The sequence below is a fragment of the Xyrauchen texanus genome, chromosome 37, assembly GCF_025860055.1.
Source record: "Xyrauchen texanus isolate HMW12.3.18 chromosome 37, RBS_HiC_50CHRs, whole genome shotgun sequence".
Taxonomy (NCBI): domain Eukaryota; kingdom Metazoa; phylum Chordata; class Actinopteri; order Cypriniformes; family Catostomidae; genus Xyrauchen; species Xyrauchen texanus.
Genome location: NC_068312.1, coordinates 11,699,019 through 11,721,319, shown reverse-complemented (window position 1 = coordinate 11,721,319; position 22,301 = coordinate 11,699,019). Strand labels below are relative to the sequence as shown.

The following is a 22,301-nucleotide window of genomic DNA, read 5'->3' as shown; positions in this document are numbered from 1 at the left end:
GTAAGTCAAGCACAGCATTAACGGAGAGTGTGTCCGTAGCTTAGATGATGTGGATGAGAAATGCAAGCGTGCATATTACCATTGCCAGATTCATGCTGTTTGCATTGACAAACTATATATAAAAAAAGTAATATCCCAAGTCACTTAAATTTGCTGTCAGCCTCTAGACAACAGATTCGATGTTTGTTGCTTCTATGTAAACACTCCGAGGGAACTTGGACCACCTCAGATGTTCAAAGCGAACCATGCTAACTCTAACATGCTTTGTCAATATGAAGTGCTCAGAGTTCACTTATTTTCACTTTGGTGTGATGGCAAATATATTTGGCAATGACAAGTAGTTTTGCACAATTATAACAGGCAAATAGATTGATTCTTTATGCAGTATTTTTTAAATCTTCTTTCCAATAATATAACAACATTTACTTTATATAAGATGCTTTTACTTGAAGCAAAATTACATTATATATTAAGTGTTTTTATTTGCTAATGGCATAAGAAAAATAAACTGAATTCTAATGGAAAACAAGAAATCAGAATTTTCATCAGATAGAATCTGATGTTTTGACGTAATCTGTTAAACCAGTCACCTTGCACATTGCAAACTGATTGGTCATTTGACTTGTAATTTGTTAGCCAAACAACTAGCATACTCCCTCTTTGTCTTGTATTTAAATTGCCTCAGATGTTAGCAAATAGCCAGTCTCAATGCAGCTTGCTATGAGTGTATTCTCTATGAAACCCTCCTCCTCTCCCCCAGCACCACAGGTCTATCTGCCTCACAGAGATTAAATGTATGTCTAAATGTGAAGCAAAAGTATAAGCGGATCTAGTCCGCTAGACTGAACCTTCTATCGTGTTGATGAGAATTTGAATAGCTGAACTAGACGTAATGTAATTTTACTTCTCAAGTAAATGCACCTTGCTTAAAGAACATTTAGATATTTTTACTGATTAAGGAAATACATTTTTACTGTATACTCACAGAACTAGTAGACTAGTTGGTGCAACTCCTAACATACACTAATTTCCTCTCAGCTCCTATAATCTTTGTCTCTCATTTGTTTTCAGTTAATTTGGTTCTGTGGCAGAGTACTGGCAAGCTCATTTCCTTTTCTTCTCTCACTTTCTCTCCATCAATCCATTTTGGTTTGAGTGGCTCTGCTCTTATGAATGTGGGACACCATCCACCATATTTGTGTGTGCATACATGTTCGTGCATGCTCGAGCACACTAACTCAAGGGGGGTGTGGCTCGTTGGAGCGCTCAATTGCGGTCTCTGCATCAGAACACAAATAAAGGCTTTGCTTACAGCAGACACGCTATCAGTTACTGTTTCCAGCCTCAAAGCAAGTCTATTTCCCATCAGTTTCCTCTGTCAAAGAGCACTCCTTGAGAGAGAGCGATTAAAGGAATAAAAAATTTACTGATGTCATTCCCAACCCACATGACTTTCTTTTGTGGAACACAAATGTGAGAAATGTTTAATAGTGTAATGGCCACTCTTTTGCATGTAAAAGTAGTCTGTCAAGCTCTAAATTGACGAAGAAACACCATAAAAGTGTCCCATCAAATCATAAAAAATAAATCATAAAAGTAGTCCAAATGACTTGTGTGCTATGTTTAAAGTCTTCTGAAGATATGTGATAGCTTTGTGTGAGGAATAGACTGAAATTTATTTTGTAAATCACAAAAAATTGTCCTCTCTGCTTTAGCTCTCAAATAAAAAATAATACGCTTAATCAGTTTTTGTCTTCATCAGACAAGCGAGACCCAATGTCACTTTCTTAAGCTCTGGCCATTTCAGAGCTTAAGCCGGTGCCACTCTAGCCATTTTTTCCCAGGTATACTTTGTTTTTGTGTGTTCCGGATCACCTTGCGCCTGGTCGACCGCGTTGTCTTTGTGAGAATACTTTTATGACTGCGAATACGAACGTGTTTGATGCATGCCCACTACAAGTTCTTTTTGATACTCTTTTTGTAGAGTCAATGGCCAGCGCATGTGCCGACGATGCGCACCGATGATGACCACGTCCGCGAGTCAAAATCAGGTGGACTGGATTATGATGAAATTTACATAATTCATACTGTGCGCGGAGCGATCAGTAACACAGAACGCGCCAAGTATACTTAGTGTGACCGGCCCACTGACAGAGGAGTGAAACTGGGCAAGATCAGCAACAACAATCTGCAAGTTTGAGTCTGCTAGTGTGGCACCAGCAACTGAAATTTGAGTCTCTTTCTCACACAAAGCTATCGTATGGCTTCAACCATTTGGAATATAGTGCATTGACTACTCTTATTGTATCTTTATTTTCATTTTCGAGCTTGACAGACCCAGTCCCATTTACTTTAGTTATATTGAAAAGAGCAGCCATGATATTCCTTAAACATTGATCATTTTTGTTCAACTGAAGAGGGAAAGTCTTAAGGTTTGGAAGTTAATAATTTTTCATTCCTGGTAAAATTATTCCTTTGAATGCTGCTCACATTTTCACTTCCAGAGTGCAGGCTAAAATAATTTTTGGCTTGGCCTGTCTTCCCCCTCCTAATTCTCTTCCTTTTTCTTGCATACTGAGACACTCCAGTGGGACAAAGTACTATTTCAGGTTGGACTTGAAACAAGGGGACTCTGTATTTAACTTCGCATTGAAAGTGTGTTAGACACTATTAGTCTGCCACTGATACATTTTAAGGTTCCTCAACATACCAGATACCAGATTTTCACTCGCCTGACACATCGCATGGCAACTGATTGGAGGGACACAAACACGCTAGGGTTAATGGGTAATATTTTGGCTGTGTACAGAAAGGGCATCTTTTATGATTTTTGTTACAATTTTACTGAACTGACCTGAATGTAAGGGCAGCATTCCTGAAGTCATCAAGGTAACTGAATCTTTTTCCTTGTCAGGCACATATACATTTTCTTTAGCCTCACCAAAATGACACTTAAGATTTGCAGAAGACATATCATGGAAAAATTTATTTTCCTTTCTCTTTTGGAGTAAGAAAAATTGTTCAACTTACTAGATATACTCTAAAATTCACAATATAAAGCTTCCACCTCAATCCACCCAACATGTATTGAAATTAAGCTCACTAATGGGTGGTCCAGAAATCCTTTGGGTATTGAAGCAGAACTCTCAGAACATTAACCTGGCCACCTACGTTTACACATCAACACCTATTTAGTATTCAGCAACTTGGAGGTTGGCCAATCATAAGAGTTCATTTACATAAAGAAGTCTTTAAGGTACAGTAACTAAAACAGCCTATTTAATTCTAAGGCACTGTTCACAAGGTGCGTATTGGTCTATGTACACATGTCAGATGAACATCTGTTGTTGTGAACAATTTAAGTTAAAAATAGTATAAATTACGACATGCAATGCAGCTGATTTACATGCACAACAATACTCAGATTACTATAAAATAAAATTATTTAAAAAACAAATGACAACATAAGATACCTGTCTTTTTAAATTCATTGGATTGTGTTTTTTAAGTAAAAGCGTAAAACGGTATGCACACATTCGATAAGTTAGTAAGAATGCCAGTGAAGGCAGAGAGAAATCGGGATAATGGCAAAAAGCTTTGGTTACCCTGAAGGAAAACCATTTATGATGTTTACGCAACCTTAGGCATTCATGGCATAATCAGTATACAACCCAAATTATGATAAAGTTAAAACTGTATGGAAAATGCTAATAAAGCCAAATCTAGCACCTGCACTCTCTTGTTTATGCAGCCATTTACTTTTAATCCGGGCAGTTTGTGTTTTGACGTTGTCCGTCTTCTCTCACACACAGAAATAACAGTAAGCTGTTTATAATAGCAAGAAACGTTATCAATAATTCTCTATCAGAAGGGAGGAAAATGAAGTACAAAAGCCCAGGGCTGACAACACCCCTGTTAACAGTTACTATGGTAGTGACTTCCTGAAAGAGAGAAAGAAGAGATTGAGAGATACAAACAGCAGTAAAAAGGAAAGGAAGTGTAACAGAAGACAGAAATAATGAGAGAATAAAGCAGTAGAGAAGGGAGTTTAAGAACAGGAGATGCCATTCACCCAGGTGGCATCTATCAAGCAGTGATTTATAAAGTTCACTAATTACTCCATAAACTCTTTATTCACTTACAGGCAGCCGGGCTGAAGATGGTTTAGATGGAGATGATTATCTCTCTCTCTATTACAGGGAAAGATACAGTCCCTCTCCCTTAGCTCCTTGCCCACACTTTGTTCTTCAATTCAGGCTTGATGTTTTTCTTTTGTTCATTCAGTCCTTCATTCTGTTGACCACACTCTGATCATGCCTGTACTTGTACACCGTGCCCTCTTTTCATCAAGATAAAGCATGGTTACAGTGAATTACCAGCATACCTACTAGAAGAGCATGTAAAACCCATAGAGGTCACAATGTGAAAACAGATTACCTTTTCAAGTCCCTCTTTTCCTAATGTAACCACTTTGATGTACGTCAAAGTTATCTGACATTAACATACCTCAAGCTTCTATGACTTGCATTAAAAGACATTCATACTGTACATAGAAAAAGTCCTTTAAACATGCATGTTAGGAAATGCTAAGGATGGTTAGACATGGTTGCTAGCAGAGACTGTGGTGTGTCCTATCTATTTCTGTCTCTCTTTTTCTGTGATTTCAAAGTTGGAAATGTAGATAGTTGATTTAAGGGATATAATAATCTGCAATGATGAAATCCACAGCTTTAACAAGGCCTTAATGAATGCCAGATGCCTAATGATTTTTATCATAGTTTTGACGTTGTGTCGCTGTAGTGACACTCGGGGTCTCTCTTGCGGGCCTCGGTTACCTCTTATCTTTGAGAAAAGGCCAAAGAGAATTGGTGAACAGAATTTGCATGCCCCTTCTCTGGACATACTGGTATAAAAGGAGGGAAGCATACGTCCGTTCAGACAGGTTTTGGGCTGAGTTGAGATTAAGGTCCTGGCCCATTCAGCGGTTTAGTACAGTGTTGTGGCAAGAGGGACACAACGTCTCGTTCTCTCCATCAGGGAACGGAGGTTATGACAGTAACTGAGGCTATCACCTTCTGTCACTCACTTGATTTTGTGTCAATGTAGTGACATTAGGGGTCCCTATTTAAAAACGCCACGATACGGAACGTGTTACGTGGACTGCTGATGCAGGTGCAAGCAAGCTGTTGCATGCGAAAATAGCAGGTGCATCAGACTGCACGTAACCTTCCCCATCACCACAAGAGACGTCGTATAGTTCCCCACATCCCTGAGGGAGGGAAGCGACGTAACTAGCCTGAACCTGCACCAGCCGCGGCCTTTTCTATCTCTGTTTTTTCTCCATAGTGTTAGATGCGGCTGGGGCCATCTAACGCTATAACACGCATCAGGGAAGGCGTTCTTTTCCAATCCTAATCTTTCAGGGGGAAAAGACCCTGCGGAGACCACATCCTGCCCTACAGGGTAGGTTAACATGTGGCAAATACATCACATGGGCTTACCCAGCCACACATGTGGCGGGGTGGTAGGTCATGCCTCGATGGGGAGGAGCTCTACAAACACAGCGACCAGGGGGTAGAGGGGGCTCTACCCAAGGGAGATGCAGGTCCGCTGACAGGGGGACCAACCACGGAAAATACATCTCGGCATATTGGAATAATCAGAGCCTGTGGAGCACCTATTCCAGTGCAGGCAAGTCAGTGCCTGTGGTGGGTCTGGCTGCAAAATTCCTTCGCTGAGTTCGGAGCCAGAGGGCTGGGGGGGAAGGACACCCAGTGTCCATGACTTGTGGATTCGACTGGGGGAGTAGAGCACACGTCTTACCTCAGGGGAGGGGAAAGGCGCTATGTGCAAGCGGTACACCCGGCCAGCTGTTGTCACTGTATTACTGAATTCTACGTGTTTGGACCTGTCAAAAATGGGACGAGACCGGCTCAACCCGGAGATTGTAAAATCTCACGAAGGTATTGGGTTCGGATCCTTCGGGTCTACCGCTGCAAACCAATCTTGATGCCGGACGCATGTCAGAATACGTTTCTGCGTCATCATCTTGAATGGGAGTCTGTTCAAGTCCCGGTTCAGAACTCACTGGTCCAAGATTTGCCGCAACCCACCGCCTTGGGTATGATGGAGTAAGGACCGTAGAAACCGTTCTCCATCTCGGCTGGAGGGACAGGCTCTATTGCGTTCTTGCACAGAAGGGTTGCAATCTGTGCACGCAGGATGGAGGTGTTTTTTCCCTGCACCGAGGTAACGCGGGCACCTGGCAAACTGAATAGTGTAGCCGAGTCGGATGGTCTGGCCAGCTACCGTGTCGGGTTGGAAAGCATATGCCACGTGTCCAAGCCACGTGTCTGGGCAAGGGGCACTAAGTGGAAGATAATGTGTGACGTACCTAGAGGTTGGGCCTCGCGGCGGGGGGAGCAGGCAATGTCATGTCGGGGAGCGTTGCTTTGTACCAAGGTGGTTTTGCTGAGGAGATGCTTGAAGCGCTTACCTTGCTCCGCGTACCCGGCCTGGGGCAGGTAGGCAACTGAGGTTCTGTAGCGACGACCTCTAGACTCGTCACCACCTGCCAGCCTGAGGCACGAGTGTTGTGCAGTTGGGCACGTGAAGGCAGAGGGTCCATGTTCAGGGGGGCAGGACTGCAAGTGCTCAGTGTCTGATTGCCACGGGAACGGCGGTTGTGGGCACTGGCTAAGTGACCCAGGGAGTGAGGAAACTACTTCCTTCGTGACAACATGGGTACCGCAGCCCGTTTGGGGTCTGGCAAGGAAAGGAAACAAATGTTTCTCGACCCGGCCGTCCACCAGAAAATGGAGTGGTCTGGATACCAGCTCCGTGGCAGACGTCTCTCTCCCTGGGTTGCCCATCTCTGGAGTGCTTGGGAGCCTTCTGGGTCCTGGAGGTGATCCGTGAGACAGGGTGTGTCCGCTTCCTGCGGGGAGCTCTACACTGGGGCTGAGTGCTGGGCCTGGGCTGGGGCAGAGCTGCCTGGGGTTTCACCGCCACAGGAGGATGCCCACAGCGAGCAGACGGAATGCAGGATCTTGAGCCTTGGCGGGGCAAGGTGTGTTGAATGGCTGCCGTCTGTTTCTTCTTGGAGTTATATCCTCACGGTTTGAGTGCGATGATTGGGGAGCCATTCACTCACGAGTTGTGACCGAATGCAATGTAAATAAAACATATCGATGAAAATACCCCAGTGTCTACAAATGTGTTGTATTTAAAATAAACATGAACATGCTGTAATAGTTTAAACAATAATGTTAAAAGACTTCAACGCGGCCTCTTCAGACTGGAGTTGAGCACATTAATCGGTTTGTAACCTGAACAGCACACAGTTCCTCATGGTCCAGGAAAACTTTTACCTGATAATCACCTCACTTTAAAGATACATTAAAGTGGTAGATAACACACATGGAGAAGTGCTGTGTTAAGCCAAACAAACAATTAAACAAATTATGTTTACTGCCAAGTGCATCCAAGTTGTTTTAAGTTATTTATAAAATTGGCGATCGTCCATAGGGCGGATGTTTTGTTATGCTACTTTTCAGAGCTGCATGTGATGGCACGTCATCTGTAAAAAAGGTCTATAATGACAACCTGGGTGATGGATAGATCCAAGAAAAAAATATATTAGCGTTAAAGGGTGGAGTAAGTGATTTCTGAGAAAGACTGTTGATATTTGAACTCAGCAGCCAAACAAACACTGCACCCTTCAGTGCTCCTTCAGAAGCTCTGCCCCCCCCAAATCCATGTAGGGTCCAATCCACTTTTTTCCCCATTTACAGAGCCAGGGCTGTGTACTAACACTGGATGTTTTTTCAGTGCATACACAGTACGAACCTCTAGTGGACCACGAAGAGATATTCATGGGATTTGACAAAAAGTGTATTGGACTAAAATGACTTACTCCACCTTTAAAAGTGAATCCAATGTAAAGTAAACGCTGATCTGATTGGCTGGCTTTATATACATAAAAAAACACACACACTCACACACACTTCAACCCATTCCTGTAAGTACGAGATTCATGGACAGAATAAGTTACAAAGTGGACAACACTTTTTAGTCAAAAGTCTGGGTCTTCAAGTCTGTGTTTGTGGCCTTCATCTTAAAATGAGTCTAGCCATTCTTCCATCTGCCTTCGTAATGGCTGCTCTTTTGAATGTTTTTGTGCTTACCTCACCAATATTTTTAAACTTTTGAGACTGTAGGGTATAAAAATCTCTGGAGGTCAGCCGTTTCTGATCTACAAGAACCACCACAGCTGGCACCAGCAATCATCCCTCTCAAAGTCTGTTGGTTCACATGTATTCCCAGATTCCATTGTTTTTTCAAACTGCATTGCTTCTCAATCATGTCTGCATTTGTTAACATTGCATGCATATCCTCAGGCTATTTGCTGAAATTGTAGGGTCATTTTGAAATTACTTTAAATACATGGAAGTTACAGTTGCATGGAAGTAAATACAAAAGGGAATATGAATGGTTGCCCTTGCCATTAACCATAATAAGTTACCATCTCATGACACTGTTGGGTCATAACCATGTCACGGTGTCTGGAAATGCAAGCATTCCAACACATGCTCAGAATTTCTACATCATTGTCTCTTGACTAATAAGTGTTTGACTACACATGCATAAAATTTGTGTCTGATGTTGACTATGTGGTATTCAGACATGCCATAACGCACATCGCACAGCCCTGAATGAGTTTACATTCAAATGGTTTGTATCTGCCCCTGTTAGAAGATTGGTCTGTAAGAGACAATATGGCTTGTCATCACTGTAGTGGAGACAAGCTGCTGTATTTGATAGAAATCCCACAGACATGACAGATCTGGAGTTTAGAGATCATATCCTTTGGATTATGAGGTACAGCTGTATGCAAGTCGGCTAGAAACATTAGTTATTACCTAATACAGTGACAGGAATGGACAAAGAAATCCAGCAGGATGCGCCGGCACATCCTTCGAACCCAGAGGGTTAAATCACAGTAAAAGTAATCAATATGACAATATGATCCATGATATGTCACTATGCAAAGTTTTCTGAATCAAAGTCTTTCAAAATCTTCTCTCAGATACAATCAAATCATGAATTAACTCCATAAATCAGATATGGTGGCTATGTTGGTTTAATCACCCATGTTTCAAAAACATAAACTCAGCTTAAAAAGAAATATCCCTTTTCAGGACACTGTATTTTAAAGATAATTTTCTTAAAATCCAAATAACTTTACAGATATTTATTGTAAAGGGTTTAAACAATGTTTTCTATGCTTGTTCAATGAACCATAAACAATTAATGAACATGCACCTGTGGAATGGTCATTAAGACATTAACAGTTTACAGACGGTAGACAATTAAGGTCACAGTTATAAAAATTAGGACACTAAAGAAACCTTTCTACTGACTCTGAAAAACACTAAAAGAAAGATGCCCATGGTCCCTGCTCATCTGCGTGAACGTGCCTTAGGCATGCTGCATGGAGGATTGAGGTGGCAGCCAGGGCAATAAACTGCAATGTCCGTACTGAGAGACACCTAAGACAGCGCTAGAGGGAGACATGAAGGACAGCTGATCATCATCGCAATGGCAGACCATGTGTAACAAAACCCTGCACAGGATCAGTACATCTGAATATCACACCTGCGGGACAGGTACAGGATGGCAACAACAACTGCTCAAGTTACACCAGGAACGCACAATCCCTCCATCAGTGCTAAGACTGTCCACAATAAGCTGAGAGAGACTGGACTGAGGGCTTGTAGACCTGTTGTAAGGCAGGTCCTTACCAGACAACGTCACCTATGGGCACAATCCCACCTTCGCTGGACCAGACAGGACTGGCAAAATGTGCTCTTCACTTATGAGTCACAGTTTTGTCTCACCAGGGTTGATGGGTGATTTATTTAGGCCTGTACTCTGGAGTAGGATCGATTTGGAGGTGGGAGGGGTCCATAATGGTCTGGGGCGGTGTCTCCCAGCATCATTGGACTGAGCTTGTTGTCATTGCAGGCAATCTCAATGCTGTGCGTTACAGGGAAGACATCCTCCTCCCTCATGTGGTACCCTTCCTGAAGGCTCATCCTGATATAACCCTCCAGCATGACAATGCCACCAGCCATACTGCTCATTCTGTGTGTGACTGACAGGAATGTCAGTGTTCTGTCATGGCCAGCGAAGAGCCTGGATCTCAATCCCATTGAGCTCGTCTGGGACCTGTTGAATCAGAGGGTGAGGGCTAGGACCATTCCCCCCAGAAATGTCCGGGAACTTGCGAGTGACTTGGTAGAAGAGTGGGGTAGCATCTCACAGCAAGAACTGGAAAATCTGGTCCAGTCCATGAGGAGGAGATGCACTGCAGTACTTAATGCAGCTGGTGGCCACATCAGATACTGACTGTTACTTTTGACATTACTCCATTTCTGTTAGTCACATGTCTGTGAAACTTGTTCAGTTTATGTCTTAGTTGTTGAATCTTTATGTTCATACAAATATTTACACATGTTAAGTTTGCTGAAAATGATAGCAGTTGATAGTGAGAGGACATTTCAGACAAATATCAGTGTCAGCATTATTCAAAATTAAAAAAAAAAAAGCCCCTCCTTGTGTTCCACAGAAGAAAGTAATACAGGTTTGGAATGAAATAAGGGTGGTTAAATAATGACAGATTAACATTTTTAGGAGAACTATGTGTTTAATTTATGAAGAATATTTTGTACTAAATTCATCTTAGATATCAAAAAACATTTTATTTCATATGCAGAAGCACAAGAGAAAAATTATAGCCTGTGTACTGTAGCTGGGCCTTAGATTACTGTCTTTGTTAATGGTGAAATACCGACAATGCATTGCTCCTATAAAACCATTTGTTGCCTGGAACATCACAAACATTTGAATATGAGAATTGCTGACTAAAGCATCTGTAAATCCAAATACAACAAAAGATCCTCACTTCTCCACATGATCTCTCTGCCGCTTCATGATACATTGTTGAGAAGGCTTGGCTGCGGCAGGCACCATGGACCCCAGTGCCCCAAACTCAAAGCACAGATTGTTTATTTTTCCCACTGAATATGGTACACTGCGTGCTCCGATACATATTCAGGCGTGACACCCCAAACAGAAATGTATGGTGCAGGGGTGATAAATCTAAATCCCTGACAGGATGCGTGTGGTTTTTACATTATCCTCAACAAACCCATAGCACATCACTATTAAAAGCACTCACACAGTGTAAATAGCCCCAGGGAAATGAAAACATGATAAAAAGGTAATTGCATGCACATTCTTCACAAATGAAAAAGTCAGGGAACATTCGCCTCAGTCATCTGTGTTTTACTGATGTCATGCAACAGTACCTTTGACCACTTCCTTGGCGACAACTGGCAGTGTCATCGCCAAACCTCAACTTCTGTTTTTTCTTTTTATTGTATTCCTCAATACTTTTTATTCTTTCTCTTTATTTTCTTTCTTTTTACAAACCCTTTGTCTCTTAAATTCAGCTTCTCTGTGCTCTTATTATTGTGGTCAGTCTTTTTGAAGGAAAATGTGTAACCATCAGTTGTCAGACGAACAATCCCAGGCGGAATCTGCTGTCTTCTGTTTTAAAGGAATGGTTCTCCTAAAAATTTTAATTCTGTCATTATTTACTGACCATCATATCATTTTAAACCCATATGACTGTACTTCGTTTGTGGAGCACAAAAGATGTTTTAACGAAGGTAGCCCTCTGCCTTTTCAATAGTGTTAGCTGATTGTGCTTTAAAGCTTAAAAAAAGGATTTAGCCAGTGATGGAACTTAAGATCTAATTGTGAGTTTCTAATTGCAACCTCAGTGTGTGTGCATTCAGGGGTCAACCGGCCATAGGGAGAACTGTGACTTTTCCTGGTGGACTGTCTGTGAAAAATGGTCGACGGGCGGCGATAAGGTGAAACAGGCCGCCGCGTTATGCTGAACAGTCTGTGACTGGCTGATGAGGGCTGCAAAACAGTGCCGCGATATGCCGAAGGCCCCCCCACCAATTTATATATTCAATTTAACTTACTACTTTTCCTTTTATATTGTTGTTGCTACACACACACACACACACACACAAGATGCCGTTAAAAACTTAGTTAACTCAAAAACTCACATTTCCTCATCTTGAAGGAATAGTCCACCCAAAAATCATAATTTACTCATGTGTGACTTTAGTAATCCATTCGTCTCCAGTGGTTAAATCTATATATTCAGAAGCGATAGGAAAAGTGTGGGTGAGAAAAAAACAAAAATGTAAGTATTTTTTTTACTATAAATCTCCACTATTGTAAGTCAAATAACACCTAAATAACAAGGAACGGATAAGCTTTATCACCACAAAAAAGTGTGTGAATTGTCTACGTCACTATTTCTCTCAATGCACCAGGGTGATATTCCTTACATTTAGTAAAATGTTTTCCTAAAAATGTATTTCCTCATATGTGAACAGCGGGACTGAATTGTGAAATTTTAAATACCAAGCGATTTAGATTATTTTATGTTATTTTTTAACAAAAGATATTTGTTTCCAGGAGTGTTGTTGGTTAATCATGTATTTAAGATGTTACAGACATTACACCTTATTTCCTGTAAAGCTTCTTTGTAACAATGTGTATTGGGAAAAGCACAAATAAAAAAACTATACAAATAAGAATGATTTAACTTGATTTTAATTTTATGTTATAATGCTTTTTTCTACTTTGGCAACATAATCTCAATGTTCTCTCTTTGCACTGTCAAACAAACAAGTGATCGCTAGTGCTGAAGCATTTTACCAATCAGAAATTAGCATAAATGATTCTGATTCATAGTAATGGCAAGCATACTTCAATAACTGCCAACCATGTTAAAATAAAATGATGCATTACTTCGTTTCCTCCCCGAAGTTAGCACACTTTTACTCGTGATTCCTCGCTATACAGGGACTGTAGAGGTGTACAAAAGCAACACGTTACTTTATTTAAAAAGTAACTGATATTATGGTCTAAAATAAAAAATGTAGTGTTACTTGACTCCTTACTCAAAAAAGTAGTCTGATTATGTAATGTGCGTTACTTTTATCACGTTACCTCAACACTGGTTAAAACTAAATTAAAAGCCCAATTTTGAATGTAATACTATTCCATTTATTGTTTCTATATAGTAAATCAGCCTTGTATCATTTGTACAATTCTTTGTTTTTGTATTAGAATTTATTATTATTGTTTGTACATAGACCATGTAGACCAGTGGTTCTCAACCCTGTTCCTGGAGGACCCCCAGCACTACACATTTTAGATATAACCCTAATCAAACACACCTGATTCAACTCATCAGCTCGTTGTGTCAGAAAAGGGAGATATACAAAATGTGTAGTTAGGGGCCTGCAGGAACAGGGTTGAGAACCACTGATGTAGACTGTTAATTTCATGTAATCGCAACCTTTTGCAGTTTATTAATCACAAATGACTATCTCACGATTTTGATGTTATTTTGGCTAATTGTGCAGCACCAAAGGAATGTGAAATAAGTCTAAACATGCACTATTTAGAAAATCAAGTGGTCAACTGAAAAGTGCAGCGGTATTCACAATATTGCTTCATTTTATATTGCCAGCGAAATCATTGTGATTATATCCCAGCCATACACAACAGTCCGTGCTTGTGGTCACTTTGTTTTAGAAAGAAATCACTGCCTGCTCACTTGCTTGAGCAGTGATTGAGATACAGATGCATTTTCTTGATATCTCACTTGAAAGGTTTTAAACTTTAACATGGACCTTTAAAATGGGAAAATGTGCATGATATAGTATCTAAGTTAGTATTACTCTTGACAAGCTCCGATTTCTGAAACGTGCACCATAAATGGAGATTGCAAAGCTGCATTCTAAAGTGAACTTGAGATAAAACTCTGCACATTTTCATTCATGAAGTTTTTACTTTAAACTTGTCAATGCATTGAAAATGTTGATGTTTATTTCAAATGTCAAACACGTGTCTTTCCGAAAAAGGTATTCCGTTTCAAACACATGACACGGTTTGAATTAACCAACACAATAATCAAAGACATCATGTTAACTTTATAATATTTCATATTTTTCAGTGTGATAATTAAAAATCATCCATTGACCTGATTTTAAATTGTAATTTTTTTTAACTTAGATTTAAATTGTGTATGACAATTCAACACTCCTGTTTGTTAAAGACCAATCAAAAATTCCTTAAACAATTTGAACCAGGTTTCCTTTCACCCATGAATCCTGAAATTGTATGCAAAACTCATTACAAATTCAGCTTTGTGACGAGGAGGAGGGTGTGGCCGGACTGTAACGATGGACGGCCGGTGCTGAATCAGCTCAATCAGCTGGGAGAGGGATAAAAAGGAGCCAGGGATGCCAGTTCAGGAGAAATACGCACACGGCCGCTGTCTGTGTTTTATGTTCTGTTTAAGTTTATGTCGACTGCCTGTTTCCGCCGCAGCCTCGCCCATCCTTTACCCATTACAATCTTAGTTTAATTATTGAGAAATGTGTTGCTCTGAATGGCTCAATTCATGAAATACAAACACCCATTTTACAAAGCCTTGATAGTTCTCATTGGACAGTTCCATTCTTCGGTCTGCCAGTGGTTGTCATCACGATGTGTTGACCCAAGACACCATACGTTTATACGTACAAAATCACATGCAAACGTTCATTCACCAACCTTAGCTCTATCAACTGATGATTTCACAATTGGCTGTCTGTCGTCACTGATGAAGGTAATTACTATACTGTGAAATACATCATTCCAAAAAGAAGTTTACATGCTCCAAATAGTGTACGTCTTTATAGAATATTCCTGTACATGTGATTAGTGATCAACTAAAGCTAAATGTAAAACTTTTTTGTTAAACCTACATCTGTTTGTATACTGATTTATGCTAATTTCCCTTCAAGTTTGAAATTTCTCCTCACTCCTCATGTGTGCTTGACATTTCACAATTGCTTGAGATCTCGTATTTCCAGAATAATGTTTTTACGTGCACAGAGATGAACATAGATGTTCGTGTCAGAAATACGAGGAGAATCACATTCAAGTGTTTAGACTCCGGACAGATGTCCAGATACGTATATCCAATATGTATCGGATTTAAAAACACATTTGAAAGTGGCTCAAATCAGTTGCGGAAAAATCTGTTCTCGTAAGTGTTTTTGCTGTTTACTGGTGATCAGACCTTTGTAGCTCCACAAGCTTCACTTGCATTTTATGGACCTACAGAGCTGAGATATTCTTTGTAAAATCTTTGTTTGTGTTCTGCTGAATAAAGAAAGTCATACACATCTGGCATGGCATGAGGGTGAGTAAATGATGAGAGAATTTCAATTTTTTGGGTGACCTATCCCTTTAAATACCAGGTTCTTCCTCATGACTCCATCCTACAGCATTTCCAATCTCGATCAATTTCCATTTTGGGCTAATTTATACTAACTCATTTGTCCATTTTAGTCTTTCCTAATATTTTTACAGCAGAAATCAAGGAGTTGCTAATAAAGATAAAATATAATGTTCCCTGCCTAGGGTGACTATCCATGCATCCTTAACCCATTTTAATACCTTTTGTATAAATTTAGTCAAAACCATCCAATAGATCAGAACAGAATACCATAACGACATTGGTCGACTTCTGATAACCTAAAAAATAACTCGGCCCAGGTCTTTTTAAGGTGAACTGATACAAACTAAACTAATGTAAGAGCATCTACCCATGGTAGCCCATATTTACCAGTCATGTTTATAGAGCATGGTTAACCCTTTCTACCATGCCTAACCTGTTCTAGACAATGGAATTATCACTGAACCCACAGAAGTTTACAGAATTCTTGACCTACCCGACCAGTAAAATGTGTGCCCTGGTCAGAATCGATATTGTGTAGCAAGTGTGCGAGTGAATGTTTGTGTATGTACTGTGCTATCCTGCGGGTGTTTAGACGCACTGATTACAGTTAGGATGAAAGCTAATCAGGTGCTCTGAACTCTGCCAACCCGAGGAACGGCTTGAGTGTGTGTGTTTGGGGTATGAGGAAAAGCCTGTGATTGCATATTGACTTCCTTCTCATAGCCTCAGTCCAACACAAACACAGCTTACATCCTTGTGTGCGCACACACACAGAGCAGGAAGGGAATGCACACATTCTAGTGTAAAACAACATTTCGCCAACTCTATAAATGGTCAAGCACAGCAGCGATTTACCTATTTGGGTTTGCGCTCCATTTTAGTGGGTAGTCGGGGTCAATTTCAAGTCGATTAAAGGAATGGCAACATTGCCCGATGTCCTTTTCATTTCTCATAACTTCCCCAGGTCTGAGTGTGTTTGTTTCTCTCATGTTGCTTTTGTTTGGGTGCGACTGCATTCCTGGCAAGTTTCTCTAGATCTTAACTGAGTGCTGTTGATGGGTACTGCATCTGGAAGCAGACTAGAGCCATGCCAGCTCGGTGAGTTACTGCTCCAGGCTCTCAGTAGGCTGATTTGTGTAAAACAGGGTTTGGGGGTGGTCTTTTCATCTACATAAACCCAAGACCTGGAAAATTCCTGAAAACCACTCTAAATACCTTGAGCATCATGGCGGCTAGTTTTGTACGGGCAAGCACAACTGCATTTTCTTCATAAAATGTAAAAATTTTGTTCTTTCTCTTACTGTTCTCTCTGTTAAATAATTTCTCCATTACCTCATTGGGGAATGTTGCAAAAACTCAAAACAGTGTATGCCCTGCTTAGTTCAAATTTGTGTTGGAAAAGCCCTTGGCACTGTGTATTGCCTGAGATTTGAGATTGGGCAAGGGAAACTCCCCGTCTATGCCAATCTGGTCCGCTTGTGTCAAGAAACAAGATTTTTCATTTATGATGACTCATTTGTTTTTGGCAAGAATCACTGGACAATTAAAAATGGTTATAAACACGCTGAAATACACACACATCCCCTGCCGAAAAGATGATGATGGTCAAGCTAGTCTCCTGACCTGGACAAGTTGGTGTTAAATTGGTTTAACAGACCAGAAAAATGGTTTCATAACCTGGCCAAAACTACTCTAAAATCAGCAAATCTGGACCTGCCAGGAACACCTCAGACTACATAAATGTGTCTGTACTCTATTTAAGTGTGTGTAATATTAGACAAAAATAATGCAGTGTCAAAGCAGTTACCAAATTATGACAGACAAGCACACAAAAGAGCACTCATAAACTTTTCCATTAACAACTTTTTGAAATGACTCCTGCCTGGACTCCATCGCTGCCATCCAGCAAAAGTTTCGACTATACGCAATGTTCTAATGGATTGTTTGGAGAAGGGACAAATGGGCACTTTCATTCTTAAAAGTTTATCTAAATAAACATGTTCATATTTTGGCAGAGAAAAGTTTACATTAATAAGTGAAACACTCACAAGAACCATAACAATGCTTATAGAAAAAACAATGAAGTTGAACACGTAAACGTGTATGTGTCTCCCTCTTGTGGCCAGATGCTTAACTTACATCTCTCTGAATGGTTTCAGTGCTCATATTTACTGAATACGATTGGGGAACTTGTTTTGAATTCAGATGTTCAACATTCCCTGGTGAATTGGCTTTAGTCATTTCCAAAACAACTTCCAAGCAATCAAACTGATCAGCACAGCGGTCGATAATTGCTTTAAGTGGGTGGAAATGCTCTTGGCTGCACTTTAATAAATTTGATGGATGGAGCCAAAAACCCTCAGGTGGAAGTTCATGATGACTTGGGAGCAGCCTGTGCTATTTAAGAGCATGAAGAGGGAATTTTGGACAGCTGTTATCAGAAGAGCTGCCCGGCACGACATCCATCAGTATTAGTGCCAAACAGATGTGAACATGCCTTCTCCATTCCTCTCATGTATCTCTCTCAGCAAACACTTCCAGCAAGAAACCTTTAAAGCCGGCATAGTTCACCTAAAAATCTAAATCCTGAAATTGTTGTTTACTCACCCTTGTGTTTTGCCAAACCTTTGACTTTATTCCATAAAACATTTAAATGAGAATACTTCATTTCCATATAATTAAAATAAATGGGGACTGGAGCTTCCATTTCAAGCTCCATAATAATGTAATAAAGGAGGTTCATACAACATATTTACTATACAGCCATGGCCAAAAGTATTGGCAGTGACATACATTTTGTGACAAAGTTTTCTGCTTCAGTTGTTGTGGTGTTGATTCACATTGTTTCTAGATTATTGTGCAGAGTGATCAAAATGTACTTTATCACAAAATCCCAAATTTCACGTTTTTTTGGCCCTGGCACTAAATGACCAGCTAACATAATTTCACTATTCATATCAGCAGCACCTGGGAAAGTGTGAACGAGTACTAGTCAGGTGAAATCACTCTAACATTCTGATTGGATTATAAGAGCAGGCTGAGTGCTATGAAAGGAGTGAAGAAGTGCTTCCAATCATTGTGTTATTGTTCGCAATGGTTACCTCTAAAGAAAGACGTGCAGCCATCATTGCTTTGTATCAAAATGGCCTCACGTGCAAGGAAATTGCTGCAAAGAATATTGCACCTGAAAGAACCATTTGCCGGATCATCAAGAACTTCAAGGAGAGAGGTTCAACTGCAGTGAATAAGGCTTCAGGACGTCCCAGAGTGTCCAGCAAGTGCCAGAACTGTCTCATCCTTAGCAGTCAGCTACGGAATTGTGTCACCACCAGTGCAAGCTTGCTCAATATTGGCAGCAGTTTGGTGTGACTGCATCTACACACGTGGTTCTCGTTCGATCCTGTGATCTGGTTGCAAGGGTTCTGGAGTTATTAGCTCATTGGTGGCAAAGATTATAAATGAATAACAACTTGCAGTCTGTTTGTCTCAAACTATCAAATGATTAAAGAAGAGTTTAGAGTGCACAAGTGCTACTTTTACGATAACTTAATGGTGCTGTTTTTGAAGCTTAAAAGTCAGAGTGGCCAATACATTCTACAAAATGTCTCATTCGTGTTCCACAGAACAAAGAAAGTCATGGAATGGCATGATGAATAAGTTTTCGCCAAACTATTCCTTTGACAGCTCCCAAAGCTATAATGAATGGCTCTCGTTACAACCCATCTTCATGTAGATTTGGATTCAATGTGAAATTGGTTGTATTTAGAGTCTCCAGAGTGAAGATTCCAATGAAGATCACAGTCAAAGATAATCCAGACACTAAGGCTAGCTAAGGCGATGACAGATCCACGTACTTCCAGCTTTAGTCAGAATTAGAAATACATTTTTCGTTTTGGGATGAACATTTCTTGATGTGATTTAGCATGAATGGGAAGCCATGAATGTGTCTTATAAGCATCTGACCGTTATTTTCTCCCACTTGCTCTTTTTTGTTATCTTTTCTCACCTTCTGTCTGTTAATTATTTTGGGTCTTTGAAAAGAAGTTCTGTGAGGAACCCTTGAGGAATTTGCCTCTACATGACTGCTGTGTATGTCTAGACACTACATGGACAAAACTATTTGGACATCTGAACACCACTCTCATACTGTATGTGCTTGCTGAACATATGACTTCAAAACCATTGGCATTAATAATGTTTTGCTCCTTCTTAACAACTTCTACTTTTCTGAGAATGTTTTCCACTAGATGTTTTAGAACATAGCTGTGGGGATTTTCTCAGATTCACACCAGAGTACATCAGTCTGGACAGGCAAGGATGTTGGGCGAAGGGTCTGGCTCACGGTCTGTGTTCCAATTCATCCCAAAGGGGTTTAAGTGAGGTTCAGGTCTTGGCTTTGTGCAGGCCAGTCAAGTTTAGGTTCTCACCAGAATCATGAAGCCATTTTTTATAAGATGATTGCATGGCTGTATGCTTGATTTTATGTGCCGCTTAGTAGTTGGTATAGCTGAACAGTTGTGGCCAAAAATATCAGGCCACATTTGTTCCAGAACATTGTTGAAATTAAAATAATTTGTGATACATGCATGTTTTTGGATCCATTGTAGTGGAGAAAAAAAAAATCGAATTAATTTCTTAATCTTTGCTTATAAACACAGATATCCTAAATGGTCCAGAAAATATTTATCTAACTCTAGATATAATATTTTGTTGCACTGCTGTTAGACAGTGTAATTGTAATACAATGATTCCTGTAGCTACCAGTGGAATTCCTACACTTCGCTGACAGTTTACTCCACCGTTATTTTGCTAGCTGATCAAATTCTCTCGGGTGCCACCTTTCAAATCCTGTTTTTAGAGATCCTCCTTGGTTTTCAATGGAATCTAATTCTCTATTAATATCCTGACCACCTTAGAACAGTTTGGTATTTTGTTTAAAATATTTTTGGGTGTTTAGGGTCATTGTTGTGCTGAATGACCTATCAACAGGACAGCGCTTTCTGATGCTGAGTTCAACATCGCCCCCCTAAAAGGCCATGGTAATCTATAGATCTCAAGATTATTTAAAAAATGGGTGGCAAACTGGCCTATTAGCCTTTATACTGTACAGACGTATACATATGGTTGCTTAAAGGGTTGCTTAAACTCTCATCATTTACTCACCCTCATGCCATCCCAGATGTGTTTGACTTTCTTTCTTCTGCTAAATACAAAAGATTTTTAGAAGAATATTTCAGCTCTGTTGGTCACCACAATGCAAGTGAATGGTGTCCAGAACTCTGAAGTTCCAAAAGCACATAAAGGCAGAATGAGAAAGTTCTGAAAGTTCAAAAATGAGAATTTTAATTTTGGGGTGAACTATCCCTTTAACCATCACTAAGTAATTGCTGGTGTCTCTGCATGGGGTTTTAGACAGTGGGGAGATCCTGCCATTTTTCAGACATCTGCTAAACACGGATACTTTCATACAGTAAAACTGGATGGGGTACCAGGGACTGTGAAGCTCAAAGGACAACAAACGCCATGAAATCATCTAGAAAGTAGTCAATACAACTTAAACCAAGTGTTCTAAATCCACATGATGGCTTTTTGTTAGGAACTGAAGTTGTTATTCACTGAAAGTCTTGACAATCAGCCATGGTCAACATTAGCTGTCATTGTAAGCAAAGGGCAGCTCTGACAATTAGTTTTTAACTGAAGTTCAAGGACCCACTAATTTGTTGTTGTCATGTTGTGTATGTGTTCTGCAGGATATTTCTTCTGTGGATTTTCGCAGTAACTCTGTGTCCAGTCGGACTCCAACTCCTCCTGGACGATACTCACCACACAGTCCCATTGACCGAGAGCTGTCCATCTCCCCACGACGCAGGTATTCACACATACACAACCTCTTCAACAAACACTGCTTTCTTTGCTTGCTTGCTTCCCCTCCTTTCTTTCTGTACTTCCATTCTTCATTCCTTCCCTCATTCCTGCTGTCTTTCTTTCATTTCCTTCCTACTTATTTCTTTCTTGCCATTTTTACATATTTTTGACCCTCATTCTTTCTTTCCTCTTTTCTGTCTGTCTTGCTTTCCCCTCTCTCTTTCTTTCTTTCTTTGTTCCTTTCCATTTTTTTCCTTGTATTTCCCTCCCTCCATCCTTCCTTACTACGTTTTCTCTTTCTAGCATTTTTTTGTCCCTCCTTTTATTTTTTATTTATTTTCTGTCTGTCTTTCTTTCTTTGTTCCTTTCCTTTCTCACTACTTTTATTTCCTTCCATCCATCCATCCTTCCTTCCTTTACATATTTTTTTCTCTTCCTCTTTTTTTTGTCTGTCTGACTGCCCTCTTTCTTTCTTTCCCTCCTCCATCCTCTCACTTTCTAGAAAATGATTATATAATTTCTGCCCCTAATTGGCCCCCACCCCTCTGTCTTCAACACACCCATTTGCTCCACCCACTTTTTGCTCAACCAATAATAAAATATCACAATCTGTAAGCCCACACCCCTGTTCTGCTGTCAACCAATACTGGTAAACCAAACTCACACCTTTCAGACATAAACCCTCAACTTTCTTATGTCTCGTGGATACTCGACAGAGAGGTGTATGTGCCTCCGAGTGTGTGTGTGTGTGTGTGTGTGTGTTTTAGATGTGTTTTAGATTGTCACTGTTGTTGTTCCAACGAGAGTTGAACCTGTTGCAAAGGAATTTGTCTTTGTTTGCACTTGAGGTAAGACTGACCCAAACTATTTGGATACTATTCTTCCTCAAACTTATAAGGCATATGACAAGCTGCTCTGGGTGGAAAAGGAAATATTGTTATCTGAGACTAATGTTCTGCTGATGGTAATGATGCTGATGTCAACTGTTTTGACTGCTCAATCTGGAGCCTGTTAAGTGAGATCTTTCTAGAGATTGTAACCATAGTTC

At 40.3% G+C, this 22,301-nt stretch overlaps 1 protein-coding gene across 1 annotated transcript in view; it reads left to right on the top strand.

The window, feature by feature from the left end:
• Positions 1 to 22,301, top strand: part of pdlim2 (PDZ and LIM domain 2 (mystique)) — a 107,462-nt gene that overhangs the window by 73,054 nt on the left and 12,107 nt on the right. Inside the window, exon 7 of the mRNA XM_052108235.1 lies at positions 21,139 to 21,257. Coding sequence (XP_051964195.1) covers positions 21,139 to 21,257 — 119 coding nt within the window. The remainder of the gene's footprint in view (positions 1 to 21,138; positions 21,258 to 22,301) is intronic.